The 17,855-nt window shown below is 48.0% G+C and overlaps 1 protein-coding gene across 6 annotated transcripts in view; it reads left to right on the top strand.

The window, feature by feature from the left end:
- LOC119160839 (uncharacterized) overlaps positions 1–17,855 on the top strand; it is a 274,511-nt gene that overhangs the window by 83,643 nt on the left and 173,013 nt on the right. For 5 of the 6 annotated variants that reach the window (XM_075880677.1, XM_075880676.1, XM_075880675.1 and 2 more), the window contains exon 4: positions 8,035–8,172. The exons of the other annotated variant lie outside the window; for it this stretch is intronic. In XM_075880677.1, the coding sequence (XP_075736792.1) occupies positions 8,035–8,172 (138 nt within the window). The remainder of the gene's footprint in view (positions 1–8,034; positions 8,173–17,855) is intronic. 6 annotated transcript variants of the gene reach the window in all.

Raw genomic sequence — 17,855 nt, 5'->3', positions numbered from 1 at the left:
TGTATTGCATGTAACCCCATAAACAGTGAATTTCATGGAGCACCGCATTCCTCAAACATGCTCGAGCTCGACCAGTGAAGCAAAATGGTTAGTGACGTAACGCGCAGTGGCAACTAGAATTAACGCCTCTCTGCTAACTTCTCCAAACTGTAACGAGGGCAGTGGGCATGGAGCTCGAGATAGAAAAGGAAGAAGACTTGCTGTGATCGCAGGCTTGCGTTCAGTTAGCCCTTGCGCTAAATAAAGCTCCCCTTCGCCGAGTCAACTCCTGCTTGTTCAACAACCCGTTTCAAGTGGTGGAAGTGCGGGGTACATCTGGTCCTCACCCTGGAACTTCGCAGCCGCACACTCCAACGACCTCCTATAATGACTGATCCGGGGCCATCTCATGCTGCTACACCAGATCTCGCACCTGTGCCTGTCTTCTGCGCTGGCGCTCTCCGACAGCGCGACCCCCCCCATCTTTGGTGGCACAGAGGACCAAGATGTGGACAACTGGATTGCCGAGTATGAACTGGTGAGCGCCGTCAATAAGTGGAACGCAGCCGATAAGCTCACAAATGTGAGTTTTTACCTGACCGACGTGGCAAAACTATGGTACAGAAATCATCAAAGTGATTTCAGTACCTGGTCAGAATTGGCGAAAACCCTCGCGGAAGTGTTTGGCCATCCTGCTGTCCGCCGCCTTCGTGCTGAACAGCGCTCGCGGGGCAGAGTACAGAGAGCAGATGAAACTTTCACGAGCTACATCGAAGATGTGCTATTTCTCTGCAAGCTCGTCGATTCGACTCTGGACGAGGCAGGCAAGATCAAGAACATCATGAAAGGAATCAACGACGGTGCATTCCAAATGCTGGCTGCGAAGAGTCCCCAGACGGTCGCCGAGGTGATTCAGCTCTGCCAAAGTTATGATGAGCTGCGTAGGCAGCGCGCTTCTACACGTTGCGCTGCTCAAGACACCGCGGACATCTCATCTCTCGACTATCGCCATGACAGCGCCGACCACTCTGCGTTGATGCCAGTCATAAAGCAATTCATACGCGAGGAGGTCGCCCGGCAGCTATCTATAGTCACAAGAACTACCGAGACGATGCCATCCTTGTCGCCTTCGCTTCGCCAGGTCATTCAATCGCAGGTTTCCGAAGCATTGCCGCCAGCTCAGGCTCCACCGACTGTTACCGCACCACTAACGTATGCAGCCGCAGTTGCTCGGCCACGTGCGCCAGCGTCTCCTACCATCTACGAAGCTACTCGCCACGTTTATTCGTCGACGCCACCTTCCCGCTCGCTGACCGTCCCGTCTCCGGCTGTATATAAAACAGGTCAGAACGTTTATATGACGACGCCGCCTGCACGACCATTTACGGTACCTTATTCAGCGAACAATGCCCCTATCGTCAGCCAATGGCGCACTCCGGATAATCGGCCGATATGTTTTTCATGTGGCATCCCAGGCCACGTAGCTCGTCACTGCCGACGTCGCAGCTTCCCTTCTCACGACATTGCAGGGCCCTCACATTACATGCCCACTCAGCCGCGATATCCCGTTTCTGCCGATCCACCTGGAGACGTACGTCCCGGTCACCGACCATCCGGCTCAAGTCGTTCACCTTCTCCTCGTCGTCGATCTATTTCTCCGATGTTACGTCGCAACAGTCCACCACGAGGGGAAAACTGACGGGCGCAGTTCCGGAGGCAAGAACTGCGTTGGCAGCGAAAATTTCAAGACCTAACTGCTGTCCCCCGAACGAAATCGAACTCTATATTGATGGCATTAAGGTGCACGGACTTGTCGACACTGGAGCTGCCGTATCTGTAATTAGCGAGAAACTGCGCCGAAACTTGAAGAAAGTGACCACACAACTTACCGACCTATCTTTGCAGACAGCTACGTCCCATCATATTCAGCCTTCAGCTTTGTGCACTGCAGAAGTCGTCATTCAAGGTGCGATGTACGTCGTCACATTTGTAGTTTTATTCCGTTCTTCACATGACGTTATCCTTGGGTGGGACTTTCTTTCGTCGAATTCTGCTTTGGTCGACTGTGCTCGTTCTGAACTCGCGTTATCTGTGCCGTGCTATGACCCCGACGATGGTGCTTCGTGTAGAGTGTTTGCTGCTTCTGACGTTGACATTGCGTCTTTCTCAGCTGTTGTTGTCTCGGTGTCGTGTGCCTCCCCTCCGAAATCGCCTGTGTATGCCATCGGTCCCATCTGCGTGCCGTCGAAATATCATGCTTCCATTTCCCGTCGTCATTTTTCGCAATGGTCACTCTGCCATTTATGTGTGTAATCCCTCGGACAGCCCGTCATCCTTACTACGTGGAGAATGCCTGGGAAGCTACGAACCTTGCGAGTGCATTCTTCCAGCTACTATACCCGATTCAACGGTTTCGCTCCCAATTTGTGCTGTCACTCCTACCAACACGCCTTATGATGCTCTGGACGTATTCTCGGATGCCATCGACTCTGAGCTCGCACCAACTCAGCGCGAAGAGATCATAAATCTTCTTCTCCGCTTTCGTTCTTCATTCGATCGTGACCAGTCAGGCTTAAGCCGAACCTCTGCGGTCGTTCACCGTATTGACACCGGTCAACAAGCCCCGCTAAGGCAGCGTCCGTACCGTGTGTCATCTGCTGAACGCCGTGTCATCGACGAACAAGTAGACGACATGTTGAAACGTGGCATCATCGAGCCCTCCAACGGTCCCTGGGCTTCACCGGTTGTTCTCGTCAAGAAAAAAGACGGATCCATCCGGTTCTGCGTTGACTACCGCCGACTCAACAAGATAACGTGCAAAGACGTATACCCTCTGCCGCACATCGATGATGCCTTGGACTGCCTACAAGAAGCAGAGTTCTTTTCTTCGTTAGATTTACGCTCCGGCTACTGGCAGGTGCCCATGGCAGAGAGTGACCGCCCGAAGACAGCCGTTGTAACACCGGATGGACCATATGAATTCACCGTTATGCCCTTTGGCCTCTGCAATGCGCCTGCCACTTTCGAAAGGATGATGGATACAGTCTTGCGAGGTCTGAAATGGAAAACGCGCCTCTGTTATTTAGATGACATTGTGGTATTTTCAAGCGACTTTGCGACCCACCTCAGCCGCCTCGAGCAAGTTCTTACGTGCCTTTCCACGGCGATACTTCAACTTAACTTGAAGAAATGCCACTTCGGCGCTCGCAAGCTTGTAATTCTCGGCCATGTGGTTTCTAAGGACGGCATTCTCCCGGACCCTACGAAACTTAATGCAGTCGCGGCGTTCCCAAAGCCAACCACCATCAAAGAGCTTCGAAGCTTCATCGGCCTATGTTCTTACTTCCGGCGCTACGTCCGCAATTTCGCCTCCATTATCGCCCCCTTGACCAATCTTCTTGCCGCAAGTTTTGATTTGTCAGGGTGGTCGCAGGCGTGTGATGATGCATTTCAGGAACTCCGACGGCTCCTCACCACGCCTCCCATACTCCGACATTTCGATCCGTCTGCTCCAACGGAGCTTCATACGGACGCTAGTGGTGTCGGGCTAGGGGCCATACTGGCCCAACGCAAGGAGGGCTTTGACGAATACGTCGTTGCCTATGCCAGCCGCACCCTCAGTAAAGCCGAGAAGAATTACAGTGTAACTGAAAAGGAGTGCCTCGCCATTATTTGGGCAATCGGAAAATTTCGGCCTTATTTATATGGACGTCCGTTTGATATTGTAAGAGACCACCATGCGCTTTGCTGGTTATCTTCACTAAAAGATCCTAATGGTCGGCTCGCTCGTTGGGCATTGCGGTTACAGGAGTTCGATATCCGTGTTATCTACCGTTCTGGCCGGAAGCATCCCGACGCCGATGCCCTGTCACGTTCGCCATTGGCTTCAGAGCCTGTCGGCTCGCCTATCTCCACTAGCGCTGCCTTGGCCATCAGCATTTCGGACATGCCTTCCGAACAACCCAAAGATGCTTGGATTTCTTCTATTTTGGACTTTCTCTCAAACCGGACGCCCGCTCCAGTTTCCAGGACGCTTCGCCGCCAAGCAGGACACTTCGCTATTCGGGATAACCTGCTTTACCGCCGAAACTACAGCTCGATCGGCCGTAAGTGGTTGCTCGTCATCCCCCGACATCTGCGCTCTGACATCTGTGCCACGTTCCACGATGATCCGCAATGTGGCCACGCTGGTGTGTTGAAAACATACACCCGCTTGCAGCTGCGGTACTACTGGCGCGGTATGTACCATTTCGTTCGCCGTTACGTAAGGTCTTGCCTTACGTGCCAGCGGCGCAAAATGCCCACTCAACATGCCACAGGTTCCTTGCAGCCGTTGCCATGTCTAGCACGAGCTTTCGATCGTGTCGGAATCGACCTTTACGGTCCGCTTCCCTATACTTCAAGTAGCAACCGCTGGGTCATTGTCGCTATCGACCACCTAACGCGGTACGCTGAAACAGCTGCGTTACCTTCTGCTACCGCAAAAGACGTTGCGTGTTTTATACTGCAAAACCTGGTTTTAAGGCATGGAGCACCTCAGGAGTTGCTAAGCGACCGCGGCCGCGTTTTTCTCTCCGATGCCATCAAAGCGTTGTTAAACGAGTGTCGCATCATACACCGCACTACCACAGCCTATCACCCGCAAACTAATGGGATGACAGAGCGTTTTAATCGTACACTTGGGGATATGCTGGCCAAGTACGCTTCATCCGACCAGTCAAATTGGGATAGCATACTCCCTTTTGTGACATATGCTTACAACACTGCAACGCAAAGCACCACTGGATTTTCGACTTTCTTCCTTTTTTATGGACGCGAGCCATCATCAACAATGGATACCATTCTTCCTTATCGACCGGACCCTTCAGAGATTACTGCCGTTTCTCGAGCAGCAGCACACGCTGAAGAATGTCGGAAGCTTGCTCGTGCGTTCACGTCACATGACCAGACGCGCCAAAAACATCGCCATGACGCGTTAACCACGCATATGAGCTTTGCTCCGAACTCACTGGTGTGGTTATGGATTCCTTCTACTCCTCCAGGACTCTCCCTAAAGCTTTCGTCCAGGTACCATGGCCCTTGTCGAGTTGTACGCCAAGCATCCCCTGTCAACTACCTTGTCGAGCCGCTGGTTGCATCTCCGGACAAACGCCGTCGGGGAAAAGAAATCGTACACATCTCTCGGCTCAAGCCATACCATGACCCTTCTGTGTACACCTGTCCTTAGGTCGCCAGGATGGCTCCCTCTTCGGCCGGGGGTGATTGTAACGAGGGCAGTGGGCATGGAGCTCGAGGATAGAAAAGGAAGAAGACTTGCTGTGATCGCAGGCTTGCGTTCAGTTAGCCCTTGCGCTAAATAAAGCTCCCCTTCACCGAGTCAACTCCTGCTTGTTCAACAACCCGTTTTAAAACTTCCAAATTGCGTTGCTTGACAAACTTTTCGCAATTTTGTTGTTCCGAAAAGCATGCAGGTGTATTCTTTTGGATATTTTTGCTTCGATCACTGTGATGAAACCTGCAACATACGAGTACCGTGAATTGCGCATAGTTAGTGTCTGAGCATAGCTGCGTCCTAATGTGAATGTAAATGATCGTGTTCTGTTCAAGAAGCAGCTTTGTTTTGATGAAAGCACAAGTAATGACGACGGCGTAATATGTTTGCGAACCATCACCACGTTAGACATTCGATCTTGTGCAGCTGCGATGGCGTGCTACTCTCAAGCGGCCTACTACTGCAGCAAATCCGTGAGGCAGGCTCGGTATGAATTACCTTGGAGCGCGGTGAAGTTCCACGTAAATTCTAGTTCCCACAGGTTTCTGTACCACGCACAGGATTTCGCAAGGCATCGTTGATGCACGCTCGATCAGCTGACACCAATACTCTTCAAACTGCAGCGGAAAATGAGGTAGTGGACATATAGCAGTTCCTATCGTTCGGAAAAGTACTTTCGTCAGATATACCTTAACTTGACGATTGGGAGTTCTTCCGGTGGAAGCGGCATGGGGTGTACGTCCATGCAACTTATCTTTTCCTATGCGGGTTCACAGTTTCAACCTCCTCTCGCAGCCATATTGGATTGCACGGGGCGCCACCTATAGCCCGTGTGCATTGCCCATATTGCAATAGAGATGAAGAGCCCGTTTCCCAAAAATTCCTGTTCTTGTTGTCAACGTAAATTGTCGTAAGCAAAAAAGCAGCGTTGGTCGTGAGCGATAATTTGAGGTAGATATAGGTAGAAGCCGGAGAACTTTTGCATTTGGCTTTGCACTTTGTACTTGGCACAATTAAGGTCTCAACCGAGAAGCGAAGACAAGCTAACTAGCGATTGGGAAGGCGATTTTGTGTGTGTGTGTGTGTGTGTGTGTGTGTGTGTGTGTGTGTGTGTGTGTGTGTGTGTGCATTTCCTAAATATTTTAATGGGTATAGCGCACCACGATAAAGACACAAATAGAGATGCACACACAGTCAACGAGCTCTTTTAGTTTTGTCTTAACTCGGCCTATGCGATGTGGAATGGGAACACTGGAAACAAAAGAACGGGGTATGTATAGCTTCCTGAATATCCCCGTACTTGAGTGACCTCTTTTTACAAAACGTAATAGGGTACTTGACGAGCGTGTGAAGCACACTTATGTGAGTCCTGTTTTTAGATTTGTGGATGAATATCTGATCGTCGCCAGTAATGAACGGAAACTCTAAACATGTTAATGACAGGGTTATCTCCCCTAGGGCGGACGCATGAAGTACCAATTGACAATTCCGTAAGATTCCTTGACCTCGGGCTGTATTTTTCGCCAGAAGGAGTACGCTGGAGCAATGAACCGCGATTAAATAAATTGGTTCATTCTTTCACGTCCGCACGCTCGTTGGTAAAGCGTTGCGGTGATAAATTCCTATTTTCAAAATTCAATGATGAAGTCGTGCCACCAGAAGCTTGTTGCAAGCTTGTGGGTGCAAGCTAAACGTTTGTTTGAATCTGGTTATACCTTGCGCCTGTTCACAGCAGTCGCCGAAAATATAAGCATGAAAAGAAGGGCAAACGTCAGACTAGGGCGCCGGCACTAAGGCACCCAAGGTTGTTGTAGTGCCCTACAAGAATACCATTTCGCATAACTTGCGAAGGATAGCGAAAAAGGTGGCTGCGGATGTAGTGTTTTTTGCTCTAGAACAATTGAAAGAGTGTGCAAAAAAGTTAATGTAGTCAGCAGCGGAAAACGGGATTGTAAAATCAAGCACCGGGAAAAATTCGTGAATTGTTGTTTTGGTATTGTGTACTGCACCCCATGAACCTGTGATTGCGTGCACATAGGCGAATCCGGAAGGTGTCAACGAAAGACTTAGGAAACACAAATACAACGTAGAAAGAGCTGTATCTGGTCATGGGGCCCATGACTGTCAAAGGTGTGGTTGCGTCCCTATGTTTCGAAACTCCCGCACTATTTATAGAGCACACGACAGAAGTACGCGCGAACTCGTTAAAGCCTATGAACTTGCAAAATCAAAGAAAAATGTGTGAGTTTGGCTTCCATGGCTATGTCAGCTAAAGCAAGGAAGTATCTAGATTCTTTATTTCGACGTTGGCGACTGCAAATTGTCGCAATCGGTGATGACACATGCATGAGCTGTGCTGTATCTTAACGGGATCTTTTCCAGGTTTTAATGATCCGCTGTTACTGTATATATTGCATGTGTGATCGCAAATAAAACTTTAGTTGCAAGTTAGCACTGTGGGCGTGTGGTGTGCGCCTGCCTTTTTGTGTCCTTGTCGTGGTGCGCTTTACCCATATCAATGATGAACCCGAACTAAATAACCCCCTAACTTGTCTTTGCACCTTTCTTTAAGAGGCAGCTTAAGTGTATTGCATTTTTCGAATGTGAAGAGCAGGTCGGGTGGTGCATTACCAGATCATAGCTCGGGAAAATTTATTTTAATTGTTTTTCGGAGCACCGCTGTTCGCATGTCGGCGGTCAGGCTATGTGCGTACGCGTATACCAAGTGTTCATTGGTATCTCCTTTTCTCTGTCTCTCTCTCTCTCTCCACATTTTCTGGCAGTGTAAGCTCAGAGAGCGTGGAGAGCACCTACCCGTTCTTCGTGTTCATGAGTACTGCCCAAACCTCAATCACTTGATCTGTTCGGTCACACGGATCAAGCTACCATCGTGGGCTTTCGTCATCACATTCAAAAGAAAGGTAAGCGCAACGCTGTTATTCCACCTTGCTTTTCTGCTGTTGAATTCACTATTCAAAGTTCTGTAAAGGAGTTGTTTAACAGTAGACCAAAGTCGCATAGACGAGAAATACTTTATTTTTTATTCGTTCATAGTGGAGTCTTTTTGTCCATGCCTGTAGCAGGCATGGGACATTATTCATACTATAGAAAATATATAGAAAATAACACAATTTGTAAAGGAATTGCACTCAACAAATAATAAGCGGAAACGAAGTTTAATACATGTTAGTAATATGTCAGTCGATTGCAACTACGAAATATTTTAGTGATAAGGCACGCTTGTCAGAATATGGGAGCCCTCGACAGAAATCAGACTTGCTACTGCTCGTTCAGCCTCTTCGCCTGTTTTGCCGCCGCGACAGACATATTATGAGTGCATATAAGTGTTTGCGCAATATCACCTTTCTATTTAGGCAAACGCCGAGAAAAAAATTTATGAACTGGGATGGACAATGCGGTGTGGACGAGCGCATTGATTCTTGTTCGCTGAACGAATGAAACAACGGCAAATATTGGCCACTAATGGCCATCCTCACTCTATAGGTGGCGCAGCGCAACCAGGAGAGAGGACAGCACTACTAGAGTGTCACGTGATAAACTTGAATGCTAAATATGGACAAATTTAAGGAAAAAATCAGCCCTGGTGAAGGTCTCTGGCAGATGGGCTAGCGCAACGATTGGTCGGCTCGCACTGGATGTGTACTGCGAGGGCCTAATTGTACCAAAGAGGTAACGAGCCAGTTTTGGTAGGGGTGGCTTCGGGAGCCTTGCTGAGGCTAGCGCCACGTGATTGATTGATTGATATGCGGAGTTTAACGTCCCGAAATCACCATAGGATTATTAGACACGCTGTAGTGGAAGGCTCCGGAAATTTTTACCACCTGGTGTTCTTTAACGTGCACCCAAAATAGCGGTGGTGCACTGTTTTGTCTTACGCCAGCAGATATAGAGTGGTTTGTCAAATTGTCAACGAAATTTTCTTTCTACAAACTTACGACCACAACAGAAGTGGGGAAAACTGCTTAGTCTTCTAGAACACTACTTTTGTCAACATGCAAATACTCTGTTATCAGTTTAGTGTTAACAAATTCAGGCCTGAGCAGTTAAAATATCACCATTCGTTTCAACATGTTGATCATGCAAATATTATATAAAATGAGAGAACTGCTCCTATGAGCATTAGTAGGGCGGTTCTACTACACGAGATATTCCAAACTACTAACCCTCGGCTTTGGTAACAAATTTAACGTGCATTTCCAGCTCTGTGTATCTCATGACACTATATTTATGGGGTTGTTCATTCATAACTACAAAAAAACCCTGAAGATTCAATCCCTACAATGAGGAAATCAGGGAATAAAATTGAATGGCCCCGCTATTCCTTGAGTGGGAATACACAATTTTTCTGTTCCGATGAATTTAAAGGAATGAAATTGCAGAATACCTGAATTCTCTGGAGTGTAATTGAAACTGAATGGAGGCACTCATTTTTCTACTCTACTTCCGAGCCAGCCTATTGATGCAGGGCAACACGAATGTGGTCAAACCTGAAACTATTGTCATTCGTACCAAGGACACTAGGACCTTGCTCAGATTTAAGCACGAAAAAGCATTTGATGGAGCTGCCCACACATACTGCCTGCTGTGGCGGACCTCCAGCTGGCTGACACTGTATACCAATGTCTCTTCGATTCAGACCAAGAGGAAACTAGAGCTGTGCCTGAGTGACTTTGACTCCGATGAATTGTTCGTGGGCTCACGGGGTACGCCACAAGAATCGAACACTTCGACCACTCTCTTCAACATCTACATGGTTGGCTTCTCGAGGAGGCTGACCCAAGTCAGACATCAATCATTCCATCTGTGTTGGTGACTTCGGTATCTAGTGCACCAGTAATAGCGAATGTCAAGTGAAAAGCTTTAATCTAGAACCCGTAGATGTCCCAGACCAGTACCTGCTGCCGCCGGACGCAGATGCTCTCTGACGAAATCCTAGCTCAAGCTTTACAGAAAAAAAGAGGGCAGACATAAGGCATGGATGCCTGTCTTTGAAAGTGATTCACATGTTAATTTAGAGTAGGGAGCTGATACCCATGGTCCACTTCATCAGTCTATGGTGTGAGGAGACAATCGCCTTTCTTTTGTGTGAGTGCCCTCACTTCAATGCACCAGTGTGTTCAATAAACTTGACCATGGTCCATTGTCAGAGGGAAATAGCTTCAAACACTGGCCAGAACTCTCATCGGCAATGGAGGTTTTGCAATCGTTGTTGCGTTTGTTACGGGTGAACAATGTCAAAGACAGCTGTAAGTATGGTTGTATGACGTATTATTGCTCTCCTCTTGTTTTTATGTTCCTGTTTTGCACCATCTCTCTTCTATACCCATTTTTCCAGCACAGGGTAGCCAGCCAGTCTGATTACTGGCAAACGTTCCTGTCCTTTCGTTAGTGTGTGTGTGTGTGTGTGTGTGTGTGTCCTACTCGAATCGCGTGGCGACAATGGCACTGCGTTGTCCAAAATCATTGCAATGACCGACAACGCTTTTCTACCTGTGCGAAGGCTCACAAAACGTTGAGGCCTCACGGAGGACAACTTGCTTCGGCTCATTCATAGCTTTACGCTGTGTCACTTTACCAGGAGGCAGCAGTAGACATGCACCCCTATTTCAGAGCAAAGTGGGATGAGCTCCATGTTGCAATAACGAAAATCAAGAGCACTCGGGCTGCCCGTCAGAGCGTACACCAAGGGCCTCCTTCGGCTCCACACAACACCATGGAGGCCTCGGTTCAGGAACGGGCTCCACTAACTCGGGTTTTCCTCCACGCTGACCGGTAGGCGAATTCTAGAAATAACTGACCCTCACCAATAACTTGGCTATGAAAACCCATATACTCATAGAAATAGGGAAGTCGTTGTCACTTTGCTTCCCTGGTGCGTCCGTCCAGTGCACAACGCAAATCGTCGCAAAGAGAGGGCGTCGACAATACTAGCACAAATTTCCAAGGACAAGATTGAAGCAAGCTTCGTGGACGCCGCCTGCTGAGACCGCGAGGCTTTAGGGGTTTTTGTCGTGGGCATACTGATCCAAGTCGCTTGACTCCGAGGTTGTCGAGTGAGTAGTCATTTCACTTGCCATGCATGTCGGTTCGAAAGAAAAGGCGCATAGCGGCTCGAAAACTGTCGTGAGGACATTCCAGAAAGGCTGAGTAGCCAGGCAGAAAGTTGTAATTGTGACAGCTGCCAGAAACTGTGACAGCTCCACGCACTCTCTCTTGCTTCCCTGCACACGTCGGGGGGGCAATGAAGGGGGTTCCTTCACACCCCCACGTGCTCGCACATGGACGCTTCTGGAAATCACTATAAAAATACTAAATTATTTTACTTATAAAGGAGCTTCCCACTGCCTCAATTCATGCTAAGTAGACAAACTCATTCGAACTTACTCCTACAGAATTCTGGCGTTCTTCAGTAGCTTGCATTACATTTATCTCAATTTTTTTCGCACGGCCTGTGACTAGACTTACATGCTCTGAGAGTGCAGGTCGTTGGGTCGGAAAGTCACCTAAGTGTGCAACGCACATCTGCGAAGCGCACTTTATAAACGGAGCTCGCCGAGCGACCCAGCATGCCCGCGATGTGGCCGGCAGGCTTCACCTATTGGAACCATCGTGGAAAGACCTTTCGAGAAATTCGCGCACGCTCCCTACGGCGGCTGCAAAGCAGAATGGAAAGCCGAAGCGTCGGCGGAGTGTCGTCTGCTCGCGAAACGTTGGCTCACCCCATTTTCCGCAGCGTGCGGGCGTACGAAAACATCGCAGCAGGAATATCGCGCGTAATAACCCTGCTTCAATCTGCACTCACAGAAAAGGCACAACCAGGAAAACATGAGGCGAGCAAACACTAGTATTCTTGACCAATTAACCTGGGAAAATGCTCACGCACCTGCAAAATGGCCCATACAATTGGAAACTTTTCTCGACTTTCGCAGTGAATCTCTGTGGTTCGTAGATCGTGTTGTCACGTAGTTGAAGCTTTTCTCGTTTGTTTTATTGTCAGTATGACCGTAGAGCTTCATTATTAGTGCTTTATGTCGCGTACTATCACTGGTGATACATTTCCACGCGATACGCAGTGTAAGACCGTGCACTTCACGAATGATAATCAATGTCGAAATTCCACCCTTATAGATGGATTTGAATCCCACTATGCTGCGTAGATTCGAACACTGTCTGTTTCAAATAGCGCGTGTGACAAACTTTGCACTTTGGACGCTGACCAACTACCAGCACTATCAGAGAACGGATACATCGCATCCTGCATTTGTTTCCGAAGAGCGTAAACTACGGTTTTTTGTGCAGTTCCGTTTCCACGATTGTGAGTTGGAAAGTAACTCAAGAGTTTCTGACCTGACTGCGCAAAAGGTCGTGATTAGTTAACAAATGGAAGAAATATATAACGGAATGAGCATCAGTGTGCATAATATACACACTATTCTATTTTACTGTTTGAGCTTCTGTGATTTCTTGATTCACAATAGTTTATGCTTATGCAAACTCAGTCATTTCTCGTTAGAGTGGATGCCTCTTCGTGCTGCCAAAAACACACCTTGCCGGTCGCAAGAACACTTTACAGGCATGTTCATTATGTTTAAGCCAGAAAACATTGATAAGTATCGCTGAGGAAGGCTGTTAATTGAGACTTAGCCTAAAATCAATGGTTGAAGCCTCATTCAGTGTGGGAAAGGTATATAAAGCTGCAGCATCCCTTAAATCTCCTAATAATGTGAAAGAAACTGACGGCGAGTGTAGCTTTTATCGATAATAATGAAACTAAATCTAGCGTTATTTGCCTCGACACAGGGAAGCAAAATAAGTGAGGTGCGCAAAGCCAAAGAAGTTGAAACCTCTAGGGCTTTGGCCTAGAGAAGATCTGATTGAACGTAACCATACAGTGAACAGAAAAATAAACACTAAGTAACAGTGCAATAAAAACTCTCAGGGTTTCTTAGTCATTCACCAAAGGTGACCTGAAGAAAACAGCCGTCTGGCGTATTTTTGTTCAGTCAATTTATTCCCCCCCCCCCCCCTTGCGAATATTTTCTACACTTGAATGGGCTTTGCACTGGTTCTATGAATAGACATTCCAATATTTCAGCACCTGAGCACCTCCGCTGGTTCTGCTCGGCCTCCGTGACTGGTGGGCCGATCGCAGAGCAGTGAGAAGTGACGATGTCGTGTGATGACGTGATCATGAGACGGCCATGATGACCTTTGATATTCTGGTGATTTCTCATGCTACAATGACATCCTATGGTGACGCCATGATGCGCTATTTTTTGCATCCCTCTTTTTGACGTCACTACCGCGAGGCGCTGAAGCCACCGATGTACAATTTTTGTTTTTAGCCAAAAACTTTAGCCCCTCATAAAGCGTGAAACTTGACCGTTTGCGTCTTGCGTTGGAGGCGTCGAGTGAATCAAAAATATCGCGCACTTAGCGCAACACACATGACGTCAGCGTCACCAAACATTGTGACGCTACCAAAACCGCACGTGACTTCTTGTGGTCACGTCTTCGCATAACCAAGCTTGGTCAAATGTGCTCTAATCATGGAGGCAATGCAGCATCAGTTTTGCACTTCCTTCGATTTTAGAGGCAGTGCAAACCTCGTTAGGTGCAGCAAGTGTTCAAAGGTGGTGTGAATGATGGTGGGCAAAGGCGTCGGCCGAGGGTGGAAAAGGGGCACTGGCCCCTTTTAAGCCACACCAGCACTTGCTCACGCCCAAGGTATACCACTGCTCTTCCAGCCGCCATGCAAGAAGGGTTTGCATCCACAGCGGAAACCTGTTGACAGTCATAGACTGGCGAAGTAGGATCAGCACATTGACTGAGAAGAAAAAGATGACTTTCGCCGTCTAATTGTCTTTGGTGGATAGATAGGTCACATTGCGAGTTTTTATTGAGGTATCCAAGTCAGTCTTAATAAATTCGCGTATTTACTTACACGGTATGCTTCAGGTCTAAAATCCCAGCCCCGTAAGCACAGTACGTGAGGACAGACATCTCAACAAAGGTCCAACTTAGCTTCTGCGTCCCAAGAACCGAAGCCATAAAGTAGCACCAAGCAATAAACGAATAATATATTTGTCGGTGCTTAATGTTCAAACGCACCATATTATTCTGAGAGGCAACGTATTAGTGTGCTTCGAAACTTTCGGCCATGAGGGGTTCTTTAACGTGCACCTAAATATAAGCAAAAGCACTTCAGGCATTTTCGTCTGATCGGAAATGCGGTCGCAACGGCCAGGATTTCATCCCGCAACCTGTGGCTCAGCAGCCGAGTCACCTTAGCGACTAGACCACTGTGGCGAGTAAACATTGTACGAAACATCCCGTGACTTTCACGTATTATTATATCTGAGAACCGAGCAATCGTGTCCGCTGCTTTCTTCATTCGTCATGTTCAATGATTACGGTTATTTGTGACAGACGATAATGTCAAATATGCGCCCCGCCACGGTGGTCTAGTGCGCCATGGTACTCGGCTGCTGACCCGCAGGGTCGTTGGATCAAATCCCGGCTGTGGCCGCTGCATTTCCGATGGAGGCGGAAATGTTGTAGGCCCGTGTACTCAGATTTGGGTGCACGTTAAAGAACCCCACGTGGTCAAAATTTTCGGAGCCCTCCACTTCGGCGTCTCTTATAATCAAATAGTGGTTTTGGGACGTTAAACCTCACAAATCAATCAATCACTGCTGTCAAATAAGCGTGAATAAAAATTGGAGCGGTCAGACGTCTTCACAATAGCAGGTCTCTACGCCAGCTAAAGCCACTCACGGCGCACGATGAAAGCATATGAAAGCGAGAAAGCCTTGTCTGCTCTGCCCGGTGGCGCTCCGCTCTTCAGTAATGCGCCAGCACCGATTCACCAGGAGAAGGTGCGATACTTTAATTCTAGAAATGTCCATAAGCCGCGGTTTCTTAATCACATTTTGATGCACCCAATGAAAGATTATAACACTCACTGGCGGTACACTCACGCTGGCAATCGTGCCGCGGCTTTTCAAGTGGAGGCACCCACGGTCCGAACCCGGTCCCCGCATGGTTTTTGTCAGTGTACGCTTGCCTTTACGTGCCAGTAGACTTGGCGGCAGGTTGAAGCAGAAACACCGGGCCAGTGCTTGCGGTGCGTTCGCTTCTCCTGTGCCAGCCGGCAGCCAAGTTAGTCGCCGCGGCGTACATTTAGCCCTCAAGAACATTCTATAGTAGAACATTTTTAACAGTAGACATGTTTCAGCCAAGAAAAGGCAAGCCACAGATAGAACAGATAAGGGAAAAGAGAAAGTAGCAGACAAAAAATAAAAATCACCGTCAAATCTACGAAGTGAAGATGTTATAGGAGCTTGCACAAAGATGATCAGGTAACCCGCGAATAATCTGTGCGTATCTCCTGCCATCATATAGAGACGCGACAATGTTGTTATATATACAATAAGTATGCAATATACATTTATAAATTTGCATTTGTATCTACTATAAACATATTGATGGACTGTATATACAATTTATATACACAAGAGATGTTATTAGGCAAACTACAAGAAGGGGGTTGCTCGATAAGCGCAGAACTCGTTTTTTTTAAAGGTGATATCTTTATCATCACTGAAGTATGATCCGAAGGATTCATCGACGATTGAACGTAATGAAATGTTCAAGACGCAACATTGATATAGGCACGCGTGATGGTGGAGGAACATCGTACAGCACGCATTGGAGAGCGTGAAGTGACGTAATGTGTTAGACTCGGCAATCGCTTTGCATGATGTCAACGTTCACATCTCGCACAAATACGTAGGGACCATGTTTTATTGCTTTTTCAGTATACTTGGTGATGCACCGCCATGGCGGTCTAGTGGCTAAGGTACTCGGCTGCTGACCCACAGGTCACAGGATCGAATCCTGACTGTGGCGGCTGCGATTTTGTTGGAGGCAAAATGGCTGTAGGCCCGCGTGCTCAGATTTGGGTGCACATTAAGGATCCCCAGGTGGTCGAAATTTTCGGAACCCTTCACTACGGCACCTATAATAATCATATAAAGGTTTTGTAATCTGAAACCCGACATATCAATCAATTATATACTTGGTGACGTTGCCTTCTAACGAATTTGGTGCCAAGTACATGGAAACAACTGCTATCCCGAATGACAGCTTCATAGTGGTGTGCTCCCCGTTGTAGCTCTGACTGGTTATAGCAATGAGAGTTCTTCAGCCGTATCGGGAAGCTTGACGTAGTTACTGACATCACCCGCAGGACGCTCCACATATTTGGGGCAGACGACAAGAACGAACCCGTTCGTGAGCATCTTTCCGGCGTTTCATGTGTCTGTGAAGCAGAGCACGTCGGCTGCGGTCAGGATGGGGTCATGTTCGATGTCATGAACGAGTGCGTTGAGAAACCGCACGTTCAGACTACCAATGGTGAACTCGGTCGAAAGAAAAACCGCAACCTTGTACGGCGGCGCGCCAACTAGTAAGGATTGCTAGAATCCTCGGAGAGGAGGCCATCAGCAGCGACCGAAGTCTGCACCGGCAACGCTGATTTTCATGCCAGCTCCGCTGGGCAAAGCGCAAGAATAAATGCTTGCCGAGCAACCTCACAAAAAAAAAAGGTTCGCATCTCCACTGCTGTGAAACCTGAGAAAGTGCGTAGCGGTTTCCGTTCGTTGAGTTCCCACCACTCCCTTCACCGAAGCGTTGGTGACGCCAATGTTGTAGGCAACCTTGCAGGACTTTCTTGGTACGAGTAGAATCTTGCCAGGAAGAATCACAATGTCAGTGTGCTGTCTTACGCTTGCTTTTCTGCGCATTATCGACTTCCTGCGTGTCACGGCTGCTTAGGTAGGCGTCACTTACAGCTACTATAGAAAATTACTTACCTCTAAGCAGAATGGGGCAGGGAGAAGGCATTCACGCGCTCAGCGAGGTGTTAGCACCCTCTTCTTGTGTACACAAGGCGTTTTTAGCGATTTTCAGTTAGTCGCTGCAATTTCCCTTCAGTTATTTCTGCTAGTATTGTTACTTCGGAACCCCAGCCTTTCATATCAAGCAGTTGGGACTATTCGTAACCTTGCTATTCCGCCATGGCGGTCCAGTGGCTTAGGCACTGCGCTGCTGACCAGTAGGTCCCTGGATAGAATCTCGGTTTCGGCAGCCGCATCTTCGATGTAAGCGAGAATGCTTGAGGTCCGTGTGCTTCGAATTAAGGTCGCGTTAAAGAACTCCAAGCTTATCATTTCTAACCTTGTTATGGCCTGCAGTGAGCGCTTCATGGTGGGTGTGATCGCAACACTTGAGTTGCCATAACAAGCGGCGCGCGTGCAGGGCTTTGCACTGAAAATAGAAAAAGTGCCTCGGATTGTTCTTCTAAGGCTCAACTTTGCTTTTCAAAGCCTAAATTCCCTTCTATATGCTCATGTAGCTCTCTATCTGGGTCTAACTTGCTATCCTTAGGCTGTGCTTCGCTGATATGCGAAAGAAAGACGCCAGCCTCCGCTATAGCTTCAAACTTACCGCTACCAGTGCCAACTAGAACACTTTTTAACGTTTAGAGAAAGGGTTGCTTAAGTAATAATTTGGGACCATT

This window comes from Rhipicephalus microplus, chromosome X (genome assembly GCF_043290135.1).
Source record: "Rhipicephalus microplus isolate Deutch F79 chromosome X, USDA_Rmic, whole genome shotgun sequence".
NCBI lineage: Eukaryota > Metazoa > Arthropoda > Arachnida > Ixodida > Ixodidae > Rhipicephalus > Rhipicephalus microplus.
The sequence above is the reverse complement of the archived record's forward strand: the minus strand, read 5'-3'. Positions and strand labels throughout refer to the sequence as shown.